General features: G+C 36.8%; 1 protein-coding gene across 2 annotated transcripts; it reads left to right on the top strand.

Annotated features, from left to right (window-relative positions):
- Positions 1-233: 233 nt before the first annotated feature.
- On the top strand, positions 234-17,921 carry LOC100543123 (transient receptor potential cation channel subfamily M member 6-like). Of its 2 annotated transcripts, XM_010725754.3 has the most exons (8): positions 234-707; positions 3,260-3,325; positions 6,259-6,545; positions 6,819-6,901; positions 9,019-9,224; positions 10,725-10,776; positions 14,681-14,787; positions 15,667-17,921. In XM_010725754.3, the coding sequence occupies exons 1-8, from the start codon at positions 659-661 to the stop codon at positions 15,786-15,788; spliced, it is 972 nt and encodes a 323-aa protein (XP_010724056.1). In that variant the 5' UTR covers positions 234-658; the 3' UTR covers positions 15,789-17,921. The 2 variants fall into 2 exon arrangements, with proteins under 2 accessions (XP_010724056.1, XP_019466058.1); XM_019610513.2 differs by lacking the exons at positions 234-707; positions 3,260-3,325 and adding an exon at positions 4,280-4,825.
- Positions 17,922-17,927: the final 6 nt, after the last annotated feature.

Below are 17,927 nucleotides of genomic sequence, written 5' to 3'. Positions count from 1 at the left end.
TTTGTTTGTTACTTTTTTAAACTTAGCATTTTAAAGGATTATATTCCGATAGAATGAAGTAATTTCATCTAATTAATGGAAATGTGCTTATTAATCTTGGTTTTATTAAAAAGATGCTTTCTAAAACAAAAGTTTTCAGACTAAATCTTATGTGGCTATGCCTATTATGCATGCAACCACAGAAATTGCTGTGTGTTTGTACCTTAAGAGCATTTAAGATTGTGGATTAATGAGCCAGTATTGTTATAACTTTCTTGTAATAGTATAGTTAATGGAATGCTTAATGACTGAATATGGAGTTGGAAAAATTGTGCCTTTGGGAGACTGTGAAGCATGATGGACAGCAAAATGCTTTTAATATCCCAGAGGTATAATTGGCTCAGAGAAGCTGCATGTCCTTGAGGTTAATATCACTAGTTTCCCACCATTTCCCTGAATAAATAAGTTGTCTGGCTATATTACATTGGTGACTGAAATCTGTCAATATACTGTACGTTATCACAGTTTAAGCCAATTAGTAATTCTCCTCTTTAGAATGCTAAGACAGTAATTTTGATTAATCTGTTTCATGACAAACACTGGGACAGAAGAAATAAACAATCATGCATTTATCTGTTATAATAATTAACATAATGATCCTTTAAACATTATTTCAGATATGTTTGGCTGCTTGAAAACATCTCAAGATCTGCACTGTCATTACTCAGGTAAGCAGGAGGCACCAGAATGATAGCTGAGTAATTTATCAAATTAGAAAGAACATTAGTTCATCCCTTGTCATTCTCTGTGATTTTCATTTGGAAGGTTTGCACGACCGACCACTGCTAAGAAGGTTCTGCATTAATTCATGCCTAATAAGCAGAGAGGAAGTTATGAATTATTTTCCTGCTGATTGCTCCATTCCAGTTATTTGTGGTGAATCCAGTGCAAAATGTAGATAATTGCTTTCAAAATATCAGTGGAAACAATGATTCCTCTGATTCCTGGGGAGGCCAGGAGAGACATTCATTTTTTTATAGGTATTATATCCCCTCACACCTCCCACATCCTCCTTTGTACTTACTGGAATTGTTTTCTTCAGTTAATTGGTATTGTACTGCCTAATCCGTGTTTATATACCTATGAACTCATGGAAATCTGGCAGGAAATAAATCATTGGGATGCTAATTGCCCACAGTCCTCTCTCTTCCTGAACTGAATATGCAAAGATTTTTCCACAAGGCTTGGATTTCATTTTTTCCCCAGAGGAGAACTGTGCAGAGCTTGCCAGTAGATGTCTCTGTTGCCTTCATGGCTTTAGCTCCTTTCAAGGGCGGCATAGGATAAACTGAAAGCATTAACAGCCTTCTGAAGTTTGAAAAACGATGTGGTTTTCATTGGGAATAACAACTCCTGGTTTGTAATCAGTGTACAGGAGTAATTTCTCTGTCATCGTGGCATTGTTACAGTGATTAATTTGGCTCTCATCATGCATGCCATTTGAAATTGGATAGGACTTTGTAGTGCAGATGACAATCTCGTTTATATTACAAGATGACAAAGATCCAGAATAGGTGTACAGATGTTCTTTTATCAGGAAGATTGGGCTAGAAATTAGTCAATAAAACCTAGACTGAGATGTGGTGGATGTCCCATCCCTGGTGACTTTTCAGGCTGGATCACGCTGTAGATTACCTGATCTAGCTATGCATATCCCTGTTCCTGGCAGGGGAGTTGGACTATCATAGAATCATAGAACTGCTCAGGTTGGAAAAGACCTTAAAGATAATCAAGTCCAACAGTAACTTAATCATACTACCCTAACAACCCTCTGCTAAATCATGTCCCTGAGCACTATTTGCATTGTCCAATCCTTTTTAAAAATTCTGTTAGACTTACACCACTGAAGATGTTTGTACATCTAGACTAGATGGCCTTTAAAGGACCCTTCCAACTCTAAGGATTCTGTGATTCTATGATTCCAAAATCCTGTACCTTATACTGATAATGGTTTGTTTTGCTATCATGTTTTACAGTCAAATACAGTTTTGCTTCTCTGCACATTCAAAAGAGCTTGAGTTTTCCTCCAGGTTTAGCAGCTGGTGCAAAGTGACTTCACAGTGCTTCTCAGGGCTCTGAAGTGGACACTAACAGAGTCTGACAGACAGCACAGTTGTGACACCTGTCTTATTTACATCCTTTTTCCGGGTATGCAGTAGTTTAGTAACCAGAGTATATTTATAGTGGTGCATTAAGGCAGAATCTTGACTTTCAGTCTGTTCTTCAAAAACTGCATTATCCAGTGCCTGTTAGTCTTGCAATATGTAGGCAAGCCTTTTAGTAAAGTCTGAAAGACAGATCTTTGATATGAGAACCGTACTTTCATGAACTGTCATGCCATGGGTCTCCTTTCCTCTCTCCTTCTGGGCTAATTAATCTCTAATTAATTAAGAGAAGGATAAAAAAAAGTGCACAGTGTCTAAGCTCCAGAAATCATCCGTAAGGAGTTTGTGGGTGCTGCTAGAAAAACACAGCTAAGGTAGTAAGTATGTGGTTTGCATTCTTCTAGTCTCTTAAGAGACATTTTTTTTCTAGTCTTTCTTAGTCTTCTTCTTAAGCCTTCTTGAGACTTACTCTACAGCTCTCTTCCATTTCCCAATAACTGAGTCATTGTGAGAACAAGTCCATAAATATTTAGTTGGCATTCTGACTTTTGAAGGTGTTTGGCTGAGAAAAGAGCCCCCAGTTAAGGGGGTATAATAAAATTAATTATTTTGTTTGGCATGGAGCCCAGATAATGATGCTATGCTCTGTAGGGCAAGCTTGGATTTCCCTGTACTGCCTTGCTAAAACCCCAGGTACTTGTGAGCCTGGCAGAAACAGTATGTGAGGGCAGCTGAGGCCAACACATCTCATTGGCATAGTGCACTGCACTGGAACTGGCAGGAGGAGAAAGTAGCAGCTGCTATTGGAAAAAGGGTGAAAAGCAGAAGCAGTCCTACTAGCCACAGTGCAAGGCTCTTTTCCCTCAGACTGTTTTCTTATAAGAAGGGAAGCAGTGACCAGTGAAAAGAATGGAGGTTGATGCTTGTGATATATGTCAGCGTGCAAAGGAGAGCTGGTGGCTGGATAGAACCTCACAAATGGCAATCAGAAGATCTGACTCAGGACCACACTGCAGCCTACTTGGCTTCATTCACTAAAGAGTTGTCAGATTTTTTTGAAAGTCAGTTGGCTTGTTATTTATTCAATATGGAAGTAAAATTTGTCTTATTTGCAGCTGTCGAAAGAAACAACTTAATGAGACTTGCTCAAACCATACCATTTACACCAGTCCAACTCTTCGGTGAGTACCAATTTCCTGGTTATGTTTTGTTATTATAGGAATGTTCCATGCATTATTTTTAAAGGACAGACTTGAGATGTTGCCTTGAATTAATTTCAGTATTTCTTTTTTTCTAAAAGAAGTGAACTAATATAGAATTGCATTCATGCAGTAATTTACAGACTTCTGATGTTTGCCTGGTCCAACTTCCTGGGTGACCAATTCTGATCAGCTTGCTGAGGGTCTATCCATTTGTCTTTTGAATATAAACAGAGCTTCCATAGCCTCTCTGGACAACTTGTTTCAGTGTTTTACTGCTTCACTGTAACACTTTTTAAAAATTATTTCATGCAGTATCTTTGGCTGCAGCTTGTGTCTGTTGACATTCATGTGATTACTGTGAACCTCATAGAGGAGTCTAACTTTTTTTTCTCTATAACTTCTCATTAGGTAGATGAAGATAGAAATGAGATTCCCCTAATGTTTATAAATGCATTCTCACCACTATACCACTTTATCTCAATATATATGTCAGGACATCTGGTCAAAAAGACAAGAAAATCAGGCATTTGTTGGAAGGACACTACCAAGGGAAAAAAGATATGTACTGTAACTAAAGAGTGGAAGAGAAGGATATACAAGACTGTTTGATAGAGTTTCAAAGTTAGTGTGCTGTATTAGTTTACAGCAGCAGAAGCTCCACCTCTAGACATGATCTAGGTATGTTTTCTTCAATGAATAGAATATTTTCTCTCACAGCAACTAATTGCTGATACTTGCAACATCATAAGATTTCTTGGGACCAGACTGCTGCAGATAATTAATACGGCTATGAGCATATTGAACATTCTAATCTTTGAGACTTTCAGGAGACACCTTTAAAGGTATTAAATTGTCAAAAGATAATAAAATGAAGAATTAATATAAGTTTAAGAAAGAAATGTGCATAGTTACAGTACCCTTACTCAAGTGTCTTACTTATGTGTAATACACTGACTTTTCCATTGCTTAATTTTAAATCAAAACATTTGCACGGGGCACTCAGTAGCATCTGCATCAATTCTGACTGATGAAGATATGCGCAGGGCCAGGAATGAAATATTTCTCTCTGAATTCAGTCTGTCCTCTGTTATGTCATTGTTTGCTATTTGCAGATGTAGTTACTTCATCCTACTTAGCAGTTAAGATCTGTTTGTAATGAATTCACATGGCAAGTAGAGTGAATCGAGTCCACTTTTGTGTTAATTTACACAAAAGAAACAGAAGTGAATAGAAACAAAAGTGTATCTTGCTTGCACCATGAGAGATGAATGCTCTAAGAACTAAGAGAGCTGCTCCAAAAGTAATGTCTCCTATTTTATTACATTGGCCCACTGTCAGAGGCAGATGTTAGTGGTGTGGCTGAAGAGGTATAATCTTCCCACCAGTGTTCTGTTACATGTTGTTGCCATGTGACAGATGGCAACAGAGGGGCAGTCTGTTAGAACAGCATCTGACATGGATATGCATATGAAAGAAAAGGTGTGTCCTTGAATTCCTCCCTACAGAAAAAATAGCGCTCATTGATGATCATTGATACTTACAGAGCATTTATTGAAGCTAAATGGTGGATGTGAGCACAGGTAGGCAGTGGACACTGCGTTTCAGCAGTGCCAACAGTGATGCGAAAGACAACACTGTAACACTAGGCTCTCTACCAATTTGAAGACGACCAAGTTCATTGCCTATTTTGGCTAGAGTGTCTTACCACACCCACTGTATAGTCTGGATCTGACACATTCTGATTTCCATCTGTTCTGGACAATTAAAAATGCTTGCATGGACAGTGTTGCATGGACAATGTTCTAGCAACAACATTGTCATAGCACCTGTGAAACGGTGGGTCACCTTCACTGAAGCAAATTTTTACAAGCATGGCATGCAGGCTCTTGTTCAGTACTAGCAAAAATGCATAGCTAATAGTAGAGACTATGCTGAAAAATAGTGTTTTGTAACTGAGAATTTCCTCTATGAAACAGTGTTATTGTGCTCTTTGTATCTGTTGTAGTTTTCTTGAAAATAAGCAGGAGACATTACTTTTGGTGCAACCTATGTGTATAGGAAAACCGCAGATTTATTCTGTTTTGATTTATTCTGAAATATTGTTATTAACAAGAGCAGAACTGAAATTTAATGCAATACAAAAAACATGGGAACTTCTAGAAAAAAGGTAACTCTTAATTTAAAATGCCAGAATTGTAGACTTCCTTTCTACTTTCTTTAGCTTCTTCTTCTAGGACTCTTTTCTCTGAGGAAGGACCATTTCCTTTTCAATCTAATTTTCCTGGTTTATCATGGCCAATTCATTATTCATTACTTCTAAGAAACTCAGTTCTCTTCCTCCAAAGGTGACAATCTCTAGTCCTTTATTTTTGTAGTCATTAACTATTACAAGCTGTGTTTGTGTGTTTGTTTTGTCTAATGTTTGTTTTGTTAAGCCCAGTTTAAAGGAAAATATTATGAGTATGGTCTAGGACTTGATTAGCTTAAAAAAAGTTTCACTAAAAATCCTATTTCCACATGGTGCATAAACACAGGGAGCCATGCTTAAAGTTTGTGCTGAAGATGATAACTGTTCAAAAATATACATCTTTTAAGTTCAACTATTTTTAAGTACTTAAAAGTTGTGGCAAAAGAGAGTGTTTTATATAGACCAGGCTATCAATGAGCTTTGTTTCTATGAAAGAATGCATGAAATCTTAAATTCATCTCTGCAGGTTTGACACATTTGGGTCATTTATGTTATCACAAAAGATCCGTAGTAATAGATAATATAATCTTAGATAGGGCAAGTTTTCACACAAATGGCTTGCAAAGGTATGTAAAGTAGTGTGTTATTTTAAGATACTGAATGAAAATGCAGTTCTACTGACAAAACTAAGTTTTTCTACTGACAAAACTTTCTTTCATTGAAGCTGGAGAGGAAGTGACTGTCTATCGACTGGAAGAGAGTTCACCTATGAACCTTAGTAAAAGCATGTCTTCTTGGTCCCAGCATGGTATGGCTGCAATGATCCAAGTCTTGTCACAAGAGGAGATGGATGGGGGTCTGCGGAGGGCCATGAAGGTCATTTGTACTTGGTCTGAGAATGATGTGTTAAAGTTGGGACAAGTATTTATTGTGAAGTCTTTTTTGCCAGAGGTGGTTCAGACTTGGCAAAAGATCTTTCATGATGGTACAGTGTTACATCTCTGCCTGAGGGTGAGTACAGACCTGAAGGGACACCGACTGGTATAGTCTGACATGTCTTAAATGTTCTACCTCTTATATGTGAATGTCTAGTATGGTTGATGTGTGCTTTGATGTTACCTTTTGGAAAGGAAAATGGTTTGGAGGAAGATGCATCGCCCACTTTTAAGCAATATTCAATAGCTGGTTCTTGTTTGTTTGTTTGTTTGTTTGTTTTTCAATCAATGCTGCCTTTTTTTCATGATACCAAATTAAAGTGGTGCTTAATAACATGTTTTTCTTCAGGAGATCCAACAGCAAAGGGCTGCCCAAAAGTTAATCTATACCTTCAATCAAGTGAAGCCTCATACTATTCCTTATACTCCAAGGTAAAATCATTGTCTTTAAGGATTAAATGTCAAAAGTTTCTTTTCTCAGCTGTGTCTCAGGTCTAATGTAGACTCTTTTTCCATAGAGGAAATTGCTGCTGCTTTAAAGACAGTATATATATCTTAAATACTTAATTAAAAGAAATAAGTACATCAATATGTAAAAATAAATTAGGGTAGAAGATAAAAGGATAACAGTGACGTAAAGAAGAGGGTGTTACCGAAAGGAAATTAAGCCATGACAATGAGCATGCCAAGAAACATCAGGCCTTCAGCTCATAAGAGTTTGGCAAAGCAAAAGATCTTTCCCCAGAAGAGCTTTGTCATATTTTTAGGATAGATAGGCAGGTCTGACCTAGAAAGTGCTAAGAGACACTATTTATAACCTCTATTGGAGTTTTTACCTTCTAGTCACCTTTTCTCCACACTTCGATTGATTGTTTCTAGAATTGCTTCTTTTTAAATCTGCACTTCTGAAATGATACAGCTCCTTATTAAAACTGACTTTCCCTTATCTTGGTGGGTACAGATTTGCCAACAGGTTAGCAGAGAAAGGGGTGCCCTATTTAAGACCACTGCAGGGAAAAAAAAAAAAGCAAGCTGAACTGAGCTGTTTTTCTCTGGTAGCAGTTCTTTGACCAGTGAACAGCCGCATAATCTATGCTTAATGTGCAGCACATGATGTCTGATGAGAATCTTATGGAAGGTGAGATGGGGAGATAAAATAGTGATTGCAGCACAACAATCCTCAGTTCCAGTGAGTTTTTACTCTGTCTTTCAGAGATGCTACTTCTGTGGTCTTTTCTTCCTTGAAAGAAATGGTATGGATAGGTTTGGCACTTCCTGTTTTCAGCATAGAAGTTACTTCAATGGGTACAGTGAGATGAGTTTTAATAAGTGATTGTGATTGATTTATTTCCAAGAATCCTTGTTTACTCCTCTCCTCCCACTTTAGTGGAACCTACAACTTGCAGGATAGGAGCAAGGTAGAGTTTCCGTGTCATCACTATGGGCAGAAGTTTGATTATTTCTGTCTACGGAAGATGGGAAATTGGAGACAAATGACAGAGTCCCTGACTGCTCTTTGGTGTGACCATTCTGTAGCGTAATCTCCAAAGTATATAACGGTTTGAGTAAATTGTCATCATCTCTGCCGAATAATTTCCCTCTAAAAGTAAAGTTATTTGCCAAAAAAACCCCACACCACCTTTAAAACATTTTAAAAGGTAAGGCAGGTATCATTGTACTTTACCTGTATAGCTAGATGTGATAGCAAAATAAGCTTCTTCATGATCCTTAGACAAGAATTACCTTTAATGCAGTTAACATAAGAAAAATTAATAAAGCTTATTACAGTTGTCTGGAGTTAAATCAGATGTTGTGGTTCAACCCAGCACGCAGCTGAGCACCACATAGCTGTTTGCTCGCTCCCCCTTACTGAGATGGAAGAGAGAATCAGAAAAAAACTCACTGGTTAAGATAAAGACAGTTTAATAGGACAGAAAAGGAAGGGAAAATAATGATAGAAGATAAATGAAGTATTGTTTGTTGCGCAATGCAGTTGTTCACCATCTGCTGACCAGTGCCCGGGCATCCTCCCTAGTCAGTTCCCCTAATTTTATTGTTCAACATGATGCCATGTGGTACAAGATATTCCCTTTGCTAGTTTGGGTCTTTCTCCTCCCAGAATTTTGTACATCTCCAGCTTCTTGATGGCAGAGCAGCATGAAAAGCAGGAAAGTCCTTGATTCTGCACAGTACTACTCTGCAACAGCTAAAATGTTCTCATACTGAATCCAAAACACAGACAACAGAACTCCTGCTATTTGGAAGAAAACTAGTTCTATCTCAGTCAAAACCAGGACATCGGATTATGTTACCAGGACATCAGATTATGTTGTTTGTCTATAAACTATATTTTTTGATGAAATACATTGTTTTGTTATATACCAAACTGAGAAAGCCGTTGTGCTGTCTAAGGTTTGGTTACCTCTTGCTGTTGAAAATAATCCACCTAGTGAAGACATGTCGTCCTTTTTGGCATATTTGTTTGGCATTATGCTATATAATGACTGTGGAGGTATTTGTTACCCTTACATACTCCTTTATATTCACAGGTTCCTGGAAGTTTTTCTCATTTACTGCCATTCTGCAAACCAGTGGCTGACCATTGAGAAGTACATGACGGGTGAATTTCGGAAATACAATAACAACAACGGAGATGAGATCACACCTAGCAGCTTGCTTGAAGAACTGTTGCTGGCCTTCTCTCACTGGACCTATGTGTATACTCGTGGGGAGCTCCTTGTCCTGGATTTGCAAGGTGACTGCTAGCATGGGATTATTAGCTTTAACCCAAGTGAAAAGCAATTATTTCAAAAGAGAATTTAATGCTGAGAAACAAGCCAAATTCTCTTCTTTTCTGTACCTGGAAAAACTCATGTAGCCTCTGGATATCTATTGTGAGGTCCTGTTAATTGAGCATCAACAGAAATACTTTGGATTAATGTAGGTGTTATATGTAGGTGTTATAGGACAGTAATTTGGTTTCAAGTACATCTAGGATGAATGGGGAAACAGCAGGTAGTTAAAGTGTATGGGAACATTTCAGCCAGCTCCAGAAAAACACTTCACAGTTCAGATATTTTAATTTTTATTAAGCAATATAAATAATACAGAGATTCAAGTATACTCATGTATATATACATACTTAATGTGTGTATATCTGTCTGGAGAGCTTGAACTGCTGTCTGTGTATTTTCATTTTTCCTTTTAATAAATCTGTAAGCAGTTTAGATAAGCTGTAAACCTGAGTGCTATCCACAAAGTTTGGTGGTTCCTTCAAAGAGCATTTGATCACTTTGCTGTACATGTATAAGTAGGAACATGGCACATTTTAAAGAGATAAAACAGTTGACAATGTTCACAAGATGAACAGCACCCATCAAATGGTATAAACACCATTGTTTGTCATTTCTGTCAAAGGAAATGTGTATGGGTAGGCAGAGACTTAACATATTTATATTCTACAGCATCCAGAAGCTGTGAATTACAAAAAGATATGCTTAGTATGCAAAGTAAGCCTATAATTCCATCCTTGCCTTCATTTGGTTTTAGCATCATATGAAAAAAATATAGAAAGTGTGACTTCAACCATAGCCTACTAGAATTTGTCTTAGGTTTGCTTGAGTTTATTATACAACTCTTGACAGTTCCAGTCCAACTGTGTTGGCTCAAATGTGGAGAATTTAAAACATCTATGCAAATCTCATCAAGACTGGAGGAACTTCAGTTTCTATCTCAAAGGAGGAAATGGAGACTAAAATCTGCTCTAGTTTTGGTCTCATGTTTATTTTTTATTTCTCTTATCTGGTGTTTAGGAAGAGTGCAAGGTTGCTCCCCATGGTGTTCTGATTAGTTTTAATTCTGTCACATATTATATAATACTGGTGCCATCTCCACATACATATACACTGCATTTTTGTGTAATTTATGTCAATTCAAATGACTTTCATTGAAGAGTACTGCAATTGAGGGTATTCCAGTTACAAAACGGTCTTTCTGTAGTCTTTATTGGTGTTAGTAGCAGAATATAAACTCGTCACTAGTGGCCTACTGAAATAAAAATTATTGCATATTATATTCTTATAGAATCTCTTCTTTGCCAGTACTTAACACGGCATTCTCTTTTTGGCTCATGATCATTTTAATTGTGACACCTTATGATCTAAAGTGAAAAAGGGTAACTACTTTTTTCTTAAGTGTCATGTTATGAAATCATGATCATCTTCTGTTGTAACACACTCTGTTCATTTTATTGTAGGTGTTGGAGAAAACCTTACAGATCCATCTGTGATTAAACCTGAAGACAAAAAGTAGGTTTCTTTATGATGAAATTATCGTTCAGTTCAAACATTCTAGTGGCAGTCTGTGTATACTTAGCGGATTTTTATGTTATTTATGTGACTTAATTATTTATTGCATGGTGTTTGGGTAAATGAAGCTGTGATGGCAATGACAAGGCCTTGGTAGACTCTGGACTTGGGGGTCTGTAGTAATCCAGTTCCCTACATATGCTATGCAGTGTATGAAAAGTGGGGGAGTCTTCGTAGGAGCTTTCAGTTAGAGCATGAGAATTGGAGCCTCAAGACCATGTAAGTTTTTTAGCAGGTTTATCAGTAACTTAAATATTATACTATGGTTTCCCCTGCCTAGTGAGGCACTGTTTCTTTGAGTAAATAGGCCACATGGCTCAAGGAGAGGGACTCTGAATATCTGATCTTTCCAACAGGTCCTAATAGTGTATTTATGCATTCTTTCCAAATCCATAGTTGTTATGCTGAGATCATAAATCTTATGTTGGAGGTTCCAAAAAAATTAGTACAAGAATCTGCCTTTATCCATCAGGTTGCAGAAACTGAGAAATGAAAATGGGGATATTTTGAAAGCAGGTTCTTAGTTCTATAACTATTATTTTGATTTCGTTAATAGAATTAGTTATAAATTACTATATTAATGTTTGAATGCTAAATTATGGTTGCAGTTGTGCTGTCGATATAGTATTTATTTTGAAGGGAACGTCATAAATAATATGAACACCACAGTGATAAAATTTTCATAGAATCGTAGAATTCTAGGTTGAAATGGATCTTAATGATCATCTATTTCCAGTTCCTCTGCCTTTGGCAAGGTTGCCACCCACTAGATCAGGCTGCCCAGTGCCCCATCCAGCCTAGCCTTGAATACCTCCAGGTATGGGAAACCCACAGCTTCTCTGTTGCAATGCCTCACCACCCTGATGGCTAATATAAGCCTACCCTCTTTTGGTTTAAAATCATTAACCCATGTCTTATCGCTACAACACCTGATAAAGAGTCCCTCCCCATCTTTTCTGCAGACCACCTTTAAGCAGTGAGAAAATACACCCATCAAGTCTGTCGTGATCCCTCTGGATGGCATCCCTTCCCTTCAATGTGTTGACTGTGCTACTCAGCTTAGTAGTCCACCTTGCAGAGGATGCTCTTAATCCCACTGTCCATGTCACCAACAAAGATGTTTTTTGCTGTGTATGGGTTAAGGGATCATGACAGTAATACAAGGATAGCTGAGCAGAGAAGTTATTTATATAGCTGTTCATTGCACAGATTTAGCAAACATTTTAAAAGTATTGCTACAGATTTGTAAAGACATGTTTTGCTGCTTCTCAAGTGGATTCTTTTGTATCAGTGGAAGCAGATGTAGAACTTAAACTATAGTATTTATTTCTAGAGATCATTAGACCACAATACTGGATGTGGCATCTCAGCTTATCCTCTTTAAAATAGGGATAATATCTACCTGCATTATCTCGAAGTGTATTTTTTTTTACAATACTTCTGTTCTTTTTCTGTCACAGTTTGTCACAGTTACTAAAATTTGATCACACATTTTATTTTCAGAGCTTTTTTTTCTATCATTTACAAAACAGTTAAGTCCTAATTAAAGAGCAAGCATTGATTAATTAATCAAAACCATCTTGACTTTCTTATGTCCTGGGAATTCTTTGGTACAGCATGTTGTGAAGCTGTATTGTTTGGATTCAGGTACCTGAAAGAATAAGGCAGTGAAATCATAGATATATTCAGTAAGCAACTAACAGATACTTTCTAAAATAATAATGTAAAAGCACTACTAGCTTTAAGCTTTATTTGTTCACAGGGTAAACATTTCTGTCTCTGTCAAGATCTAAATCCTCATTTGTAAATAAGATACTTAATCAAAATCTGTGCACTACATACAAGTTGTTTTGGGCACACATTCTTTTAGGTGCTTGAGAGAAAACAGTTGGCATGTGACAGATGATGCTGTTACAGATTTTATCACTACTTACATTATTTATTATTGTTTCTTTAATTCTGTTACTTTAGTGGCTTATGCCAATATCTTGCAATAAATCTTTCATGTATCCTGCATGCTGATTTGAAATGGACTTTTAAATAGCAAAATGTGATCTCTAGCTCTCTGTTAGTGTGCCATATCATTTTTGAGTTGTATACAATACTAAGATAAAAAATAATAGATCCATTTGGAAGTATGTGTGATACTGTGGAAACTCTGGCAGATCCTGAACTTATGTACACAGTTGTAACTTCATGGATATTCAGCATCAGTTGAAGATCTGGCCATGTGCACAGCTTAGGATGTGTGAGGTATTAAAATTATGCAGGTATAATGTTAATGAAAAGATTTCCTTTAAAGACAGAAATATTTCAGGTACAGCAGCAGGTCTGTGACACAGTGCTATCCCTGCAGGCTCCTATACCAACCAAACATTGGAAGAATCACATTACAAGTAGTACTCTGAATACTCTTTCAGAGTGTACCACTTACCAAGTTTGTAATGAAGTTCGTCCTCTTAAAGCTTTCACTGACACTGGGTGCAGAGTGAAGAGCAGATTCAGAGTTGTGGAAAATAGTTGGCTGAGTTTCAGATTGAAAAGAATTGATGCATTAGGTCTGATGAGGGAGGTATCACTTCCACTAAATAGAAATGATAATGTAGCACCATGTCATCTAAAGTGTATATATGACACTTACATAGTATTCTACTTCCTACATGTTTTCTTGTACTAATCTTCAGTAAAAGCTGAATAGACCAGTCCTTCAAATGATCCAGAAAACAGATAATCATCACTATCTGCCAGAAATTATACAGATACTAGTTTTGACTATTCATTGCTCTTTTCCATCATGGAATGGGAATGTCATATTTGAAAACAGCTTTCCTTAGAATATTTTACATTAGTGTGAATCACAGATAGATTTCAGAGAGTTAAAATCTTTTTCTGTAGCTTCTCAAAGCTTTAATTTATTTCATATATTAAAATGTAATGTTTCTACCCTGCATATTGTTAAAATAAAGCACTTGCATTCATAAAGTTTCTTTAGAAATATTTCTTGTGTGCTCTGCTCTGTGATGTCTGGAATGTCAATTAAATTCTTGAGAATAATAGTGGAACAATGTTAAAATTAATGAACGCTGATCTTTCAGACTACATTACAGATCTGATGTAATTATGTGGTACTTCTAAAACGTGTGTCTATAGCTTGCTTCTATTTGTAATTGTGTCAGCTTCGTTCAGAATATGCATTACACTTCCATAAATGGATCCCCTAGTAATGTTGCTAAATTGGCCAGAGTGCAGACACATGGAAATGAGCACAGAAAGAAGCCAATAAATTTTAAAGCCTTGCCTGCTAGCAGTATACTAAGTCTTTATTCAGTGTTGCATATTGATATGACTGGGACTTTCAATTTTCAGTTCTTAAATAAGGTATAAGTAAGTCTTTGCTGCTTCTGGTTTATTCCCAGGTGCCCAACATTGAAACAAAACCAAAAACATTTTCTTAATGAGAATGAACAGTGATTGTAACAGAATTAGGTTCAGGCATACAATGCCTTAATGTCATTGTGCCCAAATTTTCTTTTTGAGCATTTTAGTAGGAACTGCTAGGTCTGTCCTGTCTCCCTTCAGAGCATGTCACAGCTGCACTCCATCTCTGCATTGCTGCAGGAAGCAAAAGTAGATGTGGATTATATGTAAGCTAATTCTTTACCAGAATTGGCAGTTTTTTGGTCTCAGAGCTAGGAAACTGGAGATGTACACTGTTTGTTTGTTTGCTTGCTTTTAACAAGTGGTTAACTTACCTCTAATTCAATGAATGGAAATTATAAACCTTTCTCTTCTCTACAATTGCATTATTTTGAGCTTGTTTATTATTCAGTGTTATTCCTTTTAGGTCTGGAAAGACGGTATTTGGACCAGCAAATCTAGGGGAAGACGCAATAAGAAATTTCATCGCAAAGCATCATTGTAACTCTTGCTGCAAAAAGCTGAAACTTCCTGGTATTCAAAGATTAACTAAAGATTAAAGTTTAACCTATGTCTTGCTTTCTAAGTGTGTGGTAGTATAGGCTTAAGTGTGCTGCAACATCTAGTTCAGAAATTCTACAGAGCTGAGAGTTTATAGCTAGCATACTATCTGTGGGTGAAGGCAAATAAGAGAACATTGATCTACCTTTCTCTTTTGCCTAGGAACCATCTTAACATTCAGCATGAAAGCTTCTACCCATTGAATTGTTTCCTTTAGTATGCAAATTGATCATTTTTTTGGGGTGATCTCTATAGATAACATCCGCAATAATTTTTAAAAAGAAAAACAATCTAAAAATTAGCAAAGCATTACTCAGGAAAAAATCACTAGATCTTTCCAGATCTTTGAATTGGTTACTCTGCACTGCAACTCTTCCTGCTTAGCTGGATTGCCAGTTGTGATAGAATGAACTTGTCTTCATTGTGAAGCAGATTTAAAAGTCTCAAAGCCAAAATAGATTGCTACTATGCATGAATTTTCACCTATACATTTTTTTTTCCAGAGAAAGCTTCTTTGTGCCTACACAGAGTAATAATCACTGTTTGATTTGGAAATGGCAACTGCAGTGTTACTGTTTTGGATAATTTGTGTCTGTGGGATCAGAGATAATAAAGGGGAAAGTCAGCTGAATAGACATAGTAAGGGAGGCTCATTCATACCAGCTCACACCATTATTGGCTTCTCTGAGGCTCTCTTTCCCCTTTCTCTGATTTGCCCTGCTCAGATTTTCTTCATCTTGGAAGTTGGTAGCAGACTGCTGGCCATCAGTTGTAGGTCTGGATACTCACAGGAGGAATGTGCTCTTCAAACATTTGCTTGGTTGAATCACTGAGTTAGTTTTCTTGCCATAGATTTGAGAAGAAATGTCTGCACAACGGAAAGACTCTGTCCAGCCTACAAAAAAGAAATAGAGACAAGTGCCAGAGGAATTGATGACGAAAAAGAGACTGTGGAGTATGACACACGGCTGTGAAGCAATGACTGCAAGCAGAGTGCACAATTGGAAGCTTGAAAACCTGTTCCTTGTCATTGCCATGGGTCAGGCCAAAAGAACAAAACATAGATATCTGAATGTTGTGTCAGTTCTGCTCACTTGATAAATGCAGTAGGCAAGAAACAACAAAAAAATCTTTTTATTTACTCCCTTTCCATGGCCTTCTGGTGGTCCATTTTTCTACTCGTTAAATTGCCAGGAGCAGGTCAGGTCACTCAGTAGCTGGATGAACTGTTGCATTTGTGCCTTTTTCTGGAAATGTGGTTAATAGTTCCAAATGTGCTTGCTTAGGATAATAACTGTGAAAAAATATTTACAGGGAGAAGTGATTTGATATGATTTCTCTCTCTGCTCTTCAATAAATAAGTGTATACGCATGTAAATCACTCATTTTCAGATGTGGAGGCCACTCAAAAACATCCTCACTTTTGCCCTGCGTATAGGAGACTTTCCAAGGCATTGCTGAAATATTGTTTTGTCTTGTTTGCTGACTTTGATCCAGAGACAGACCTAGAAGACACAAGTAACACATTAGTGGTTAAACAGTAGTTGCTGATATAACAAGTGTAATGCAGAATTTTATGGGAGCTTCAATCCTTTTCACATACCAAAATTAAAACAAACAACGAAGAGTTAATTTATTGGCCCCAAAAGTATCATTTATCTTTCCAATCTGTGTTGATAAATTCAATAGATTCATGATCTTTAGTACAAACATAAAGAATAACCTTGATTGTGGTTTAAATTTTAACAGGATCTACTTTCCTTTATGTTACCTTCAGAGTGTTGTTAAGTCATTAGGTGGTTAATTGCAAAACATTTTAAAAGTCATAGAAAGTAATGTGTTCCATTTGGTATTTAGCTTTTTATTGTCATTGCCAGGCTGTACAAAGGATTATTTTCTATCGATGTGGTACCAGTATGCTTTTACAACATATTGATATGTGTTTCTGTTGATTCAGTAGAAGTTCATAAAAATGAAAATCAGTTCTGTGCAATATGTTTTTTGTAGAATAAGAATTAAAATGGATGCTCAGCATAAATATCTAATACAATGTATGTTGTATTAAAGATCACTTCTATCATTTAAACATCTTCGTAATTTTGTATTAAGAGTAGAAATACTTAAAGTAGACATGCAAATCAACAGAAAACTTAATACTTGAATAAGAAACAAAATCATATTTCTGCTACAATGTAAATTTTAATGTTTAAAGGATCTACTTGTTATACTTACCATTAATTTTGTATATTTAGAAAGTTTTTATGTACACATAGGAATTAGAAACATGGAATCACAGAATGGTTTGAGTTGGAGGAGATTTTAAAGATCATCGAGCTCCCTGCCATGGGCAGGCTTGCCAGCTATTAGAAGAGGTTGTCCAGGACACCTCCTAATAGATTAGGTTGCTCAAAGCCTCATCCATCCTGGCCTTGAACACTTGCAGGGATAGGGTGTCCACAATTTCTCTGTTCCAACATCTCACCACCCTTTGAGTAAAGAATTTCTTCCTAATATCTAATCTAAATCTAGTCTCTTTCAGTTCAAAGCCATATACCTTAATTGCTAAACTCCCTCGTGAAGAGTGATGCCCTGTCTTTCTTGCAGACCCTCTTTGAGTACTGAGAAGTTGTTGTAGAGTCTCCCCAGACGCTCTAGGCTAAATAATCCCAATATTCTCAGCCTTTCTAACACTGTAGAGGTGCTCCAACCCTTTTATCACTCTTGAGGCTCTCCTCTGGACCCGTTTTAATAAGTTCACATCTTTCTTATGCTGAGGATTCCAGAGCTGAATGTGGCACACCAGGTGGTGTCTTACAAGAGTGGAGTAGAAAGGAAGAATTTCAATTCCTTCAACCTGTTGCTCATACTGCTTTTGATGCAAACCAGGATATGGGTGGCCTTCTGCAGAAGTTATATGTTCCCAGTTATATGTTCCCAGTTTCTGTATTGATTATGATATTGATTATGACATTGTCATAACCACCAACAGTACATTCAGCTAAGACAGCTGTCTTCAGTTCTTGAGACCACCCTAAAGTGATTCTTCTTGCTTTTTATCTTTTTGTACAAAAATCCCATCACCTTTCTTCCTATTACATTTTACTATCCATGTT

This window comes from Meleagris gallopavo, chromosome Z, assembly GCF_000146605.3.
Source record: "Meleagris gallopavo isolate NT-WF06-2002-E0010 breed Aviagen turkey brand Nicholas breeding stock chromosome Z, Turkey_5.1, whole genome shotgun sequence".
Lineage (NCBI taxonomy): Eukaryota > Metazoa > Chordata > Aves > Galliformes > Phasianidae > Meleagris > Meleagris gallopavo.
The sequence above is the reverse complement of the archived record's forward strand: the minus strand, read 5'-3'. Positions and strand labels throughout refer to the sequence as shown.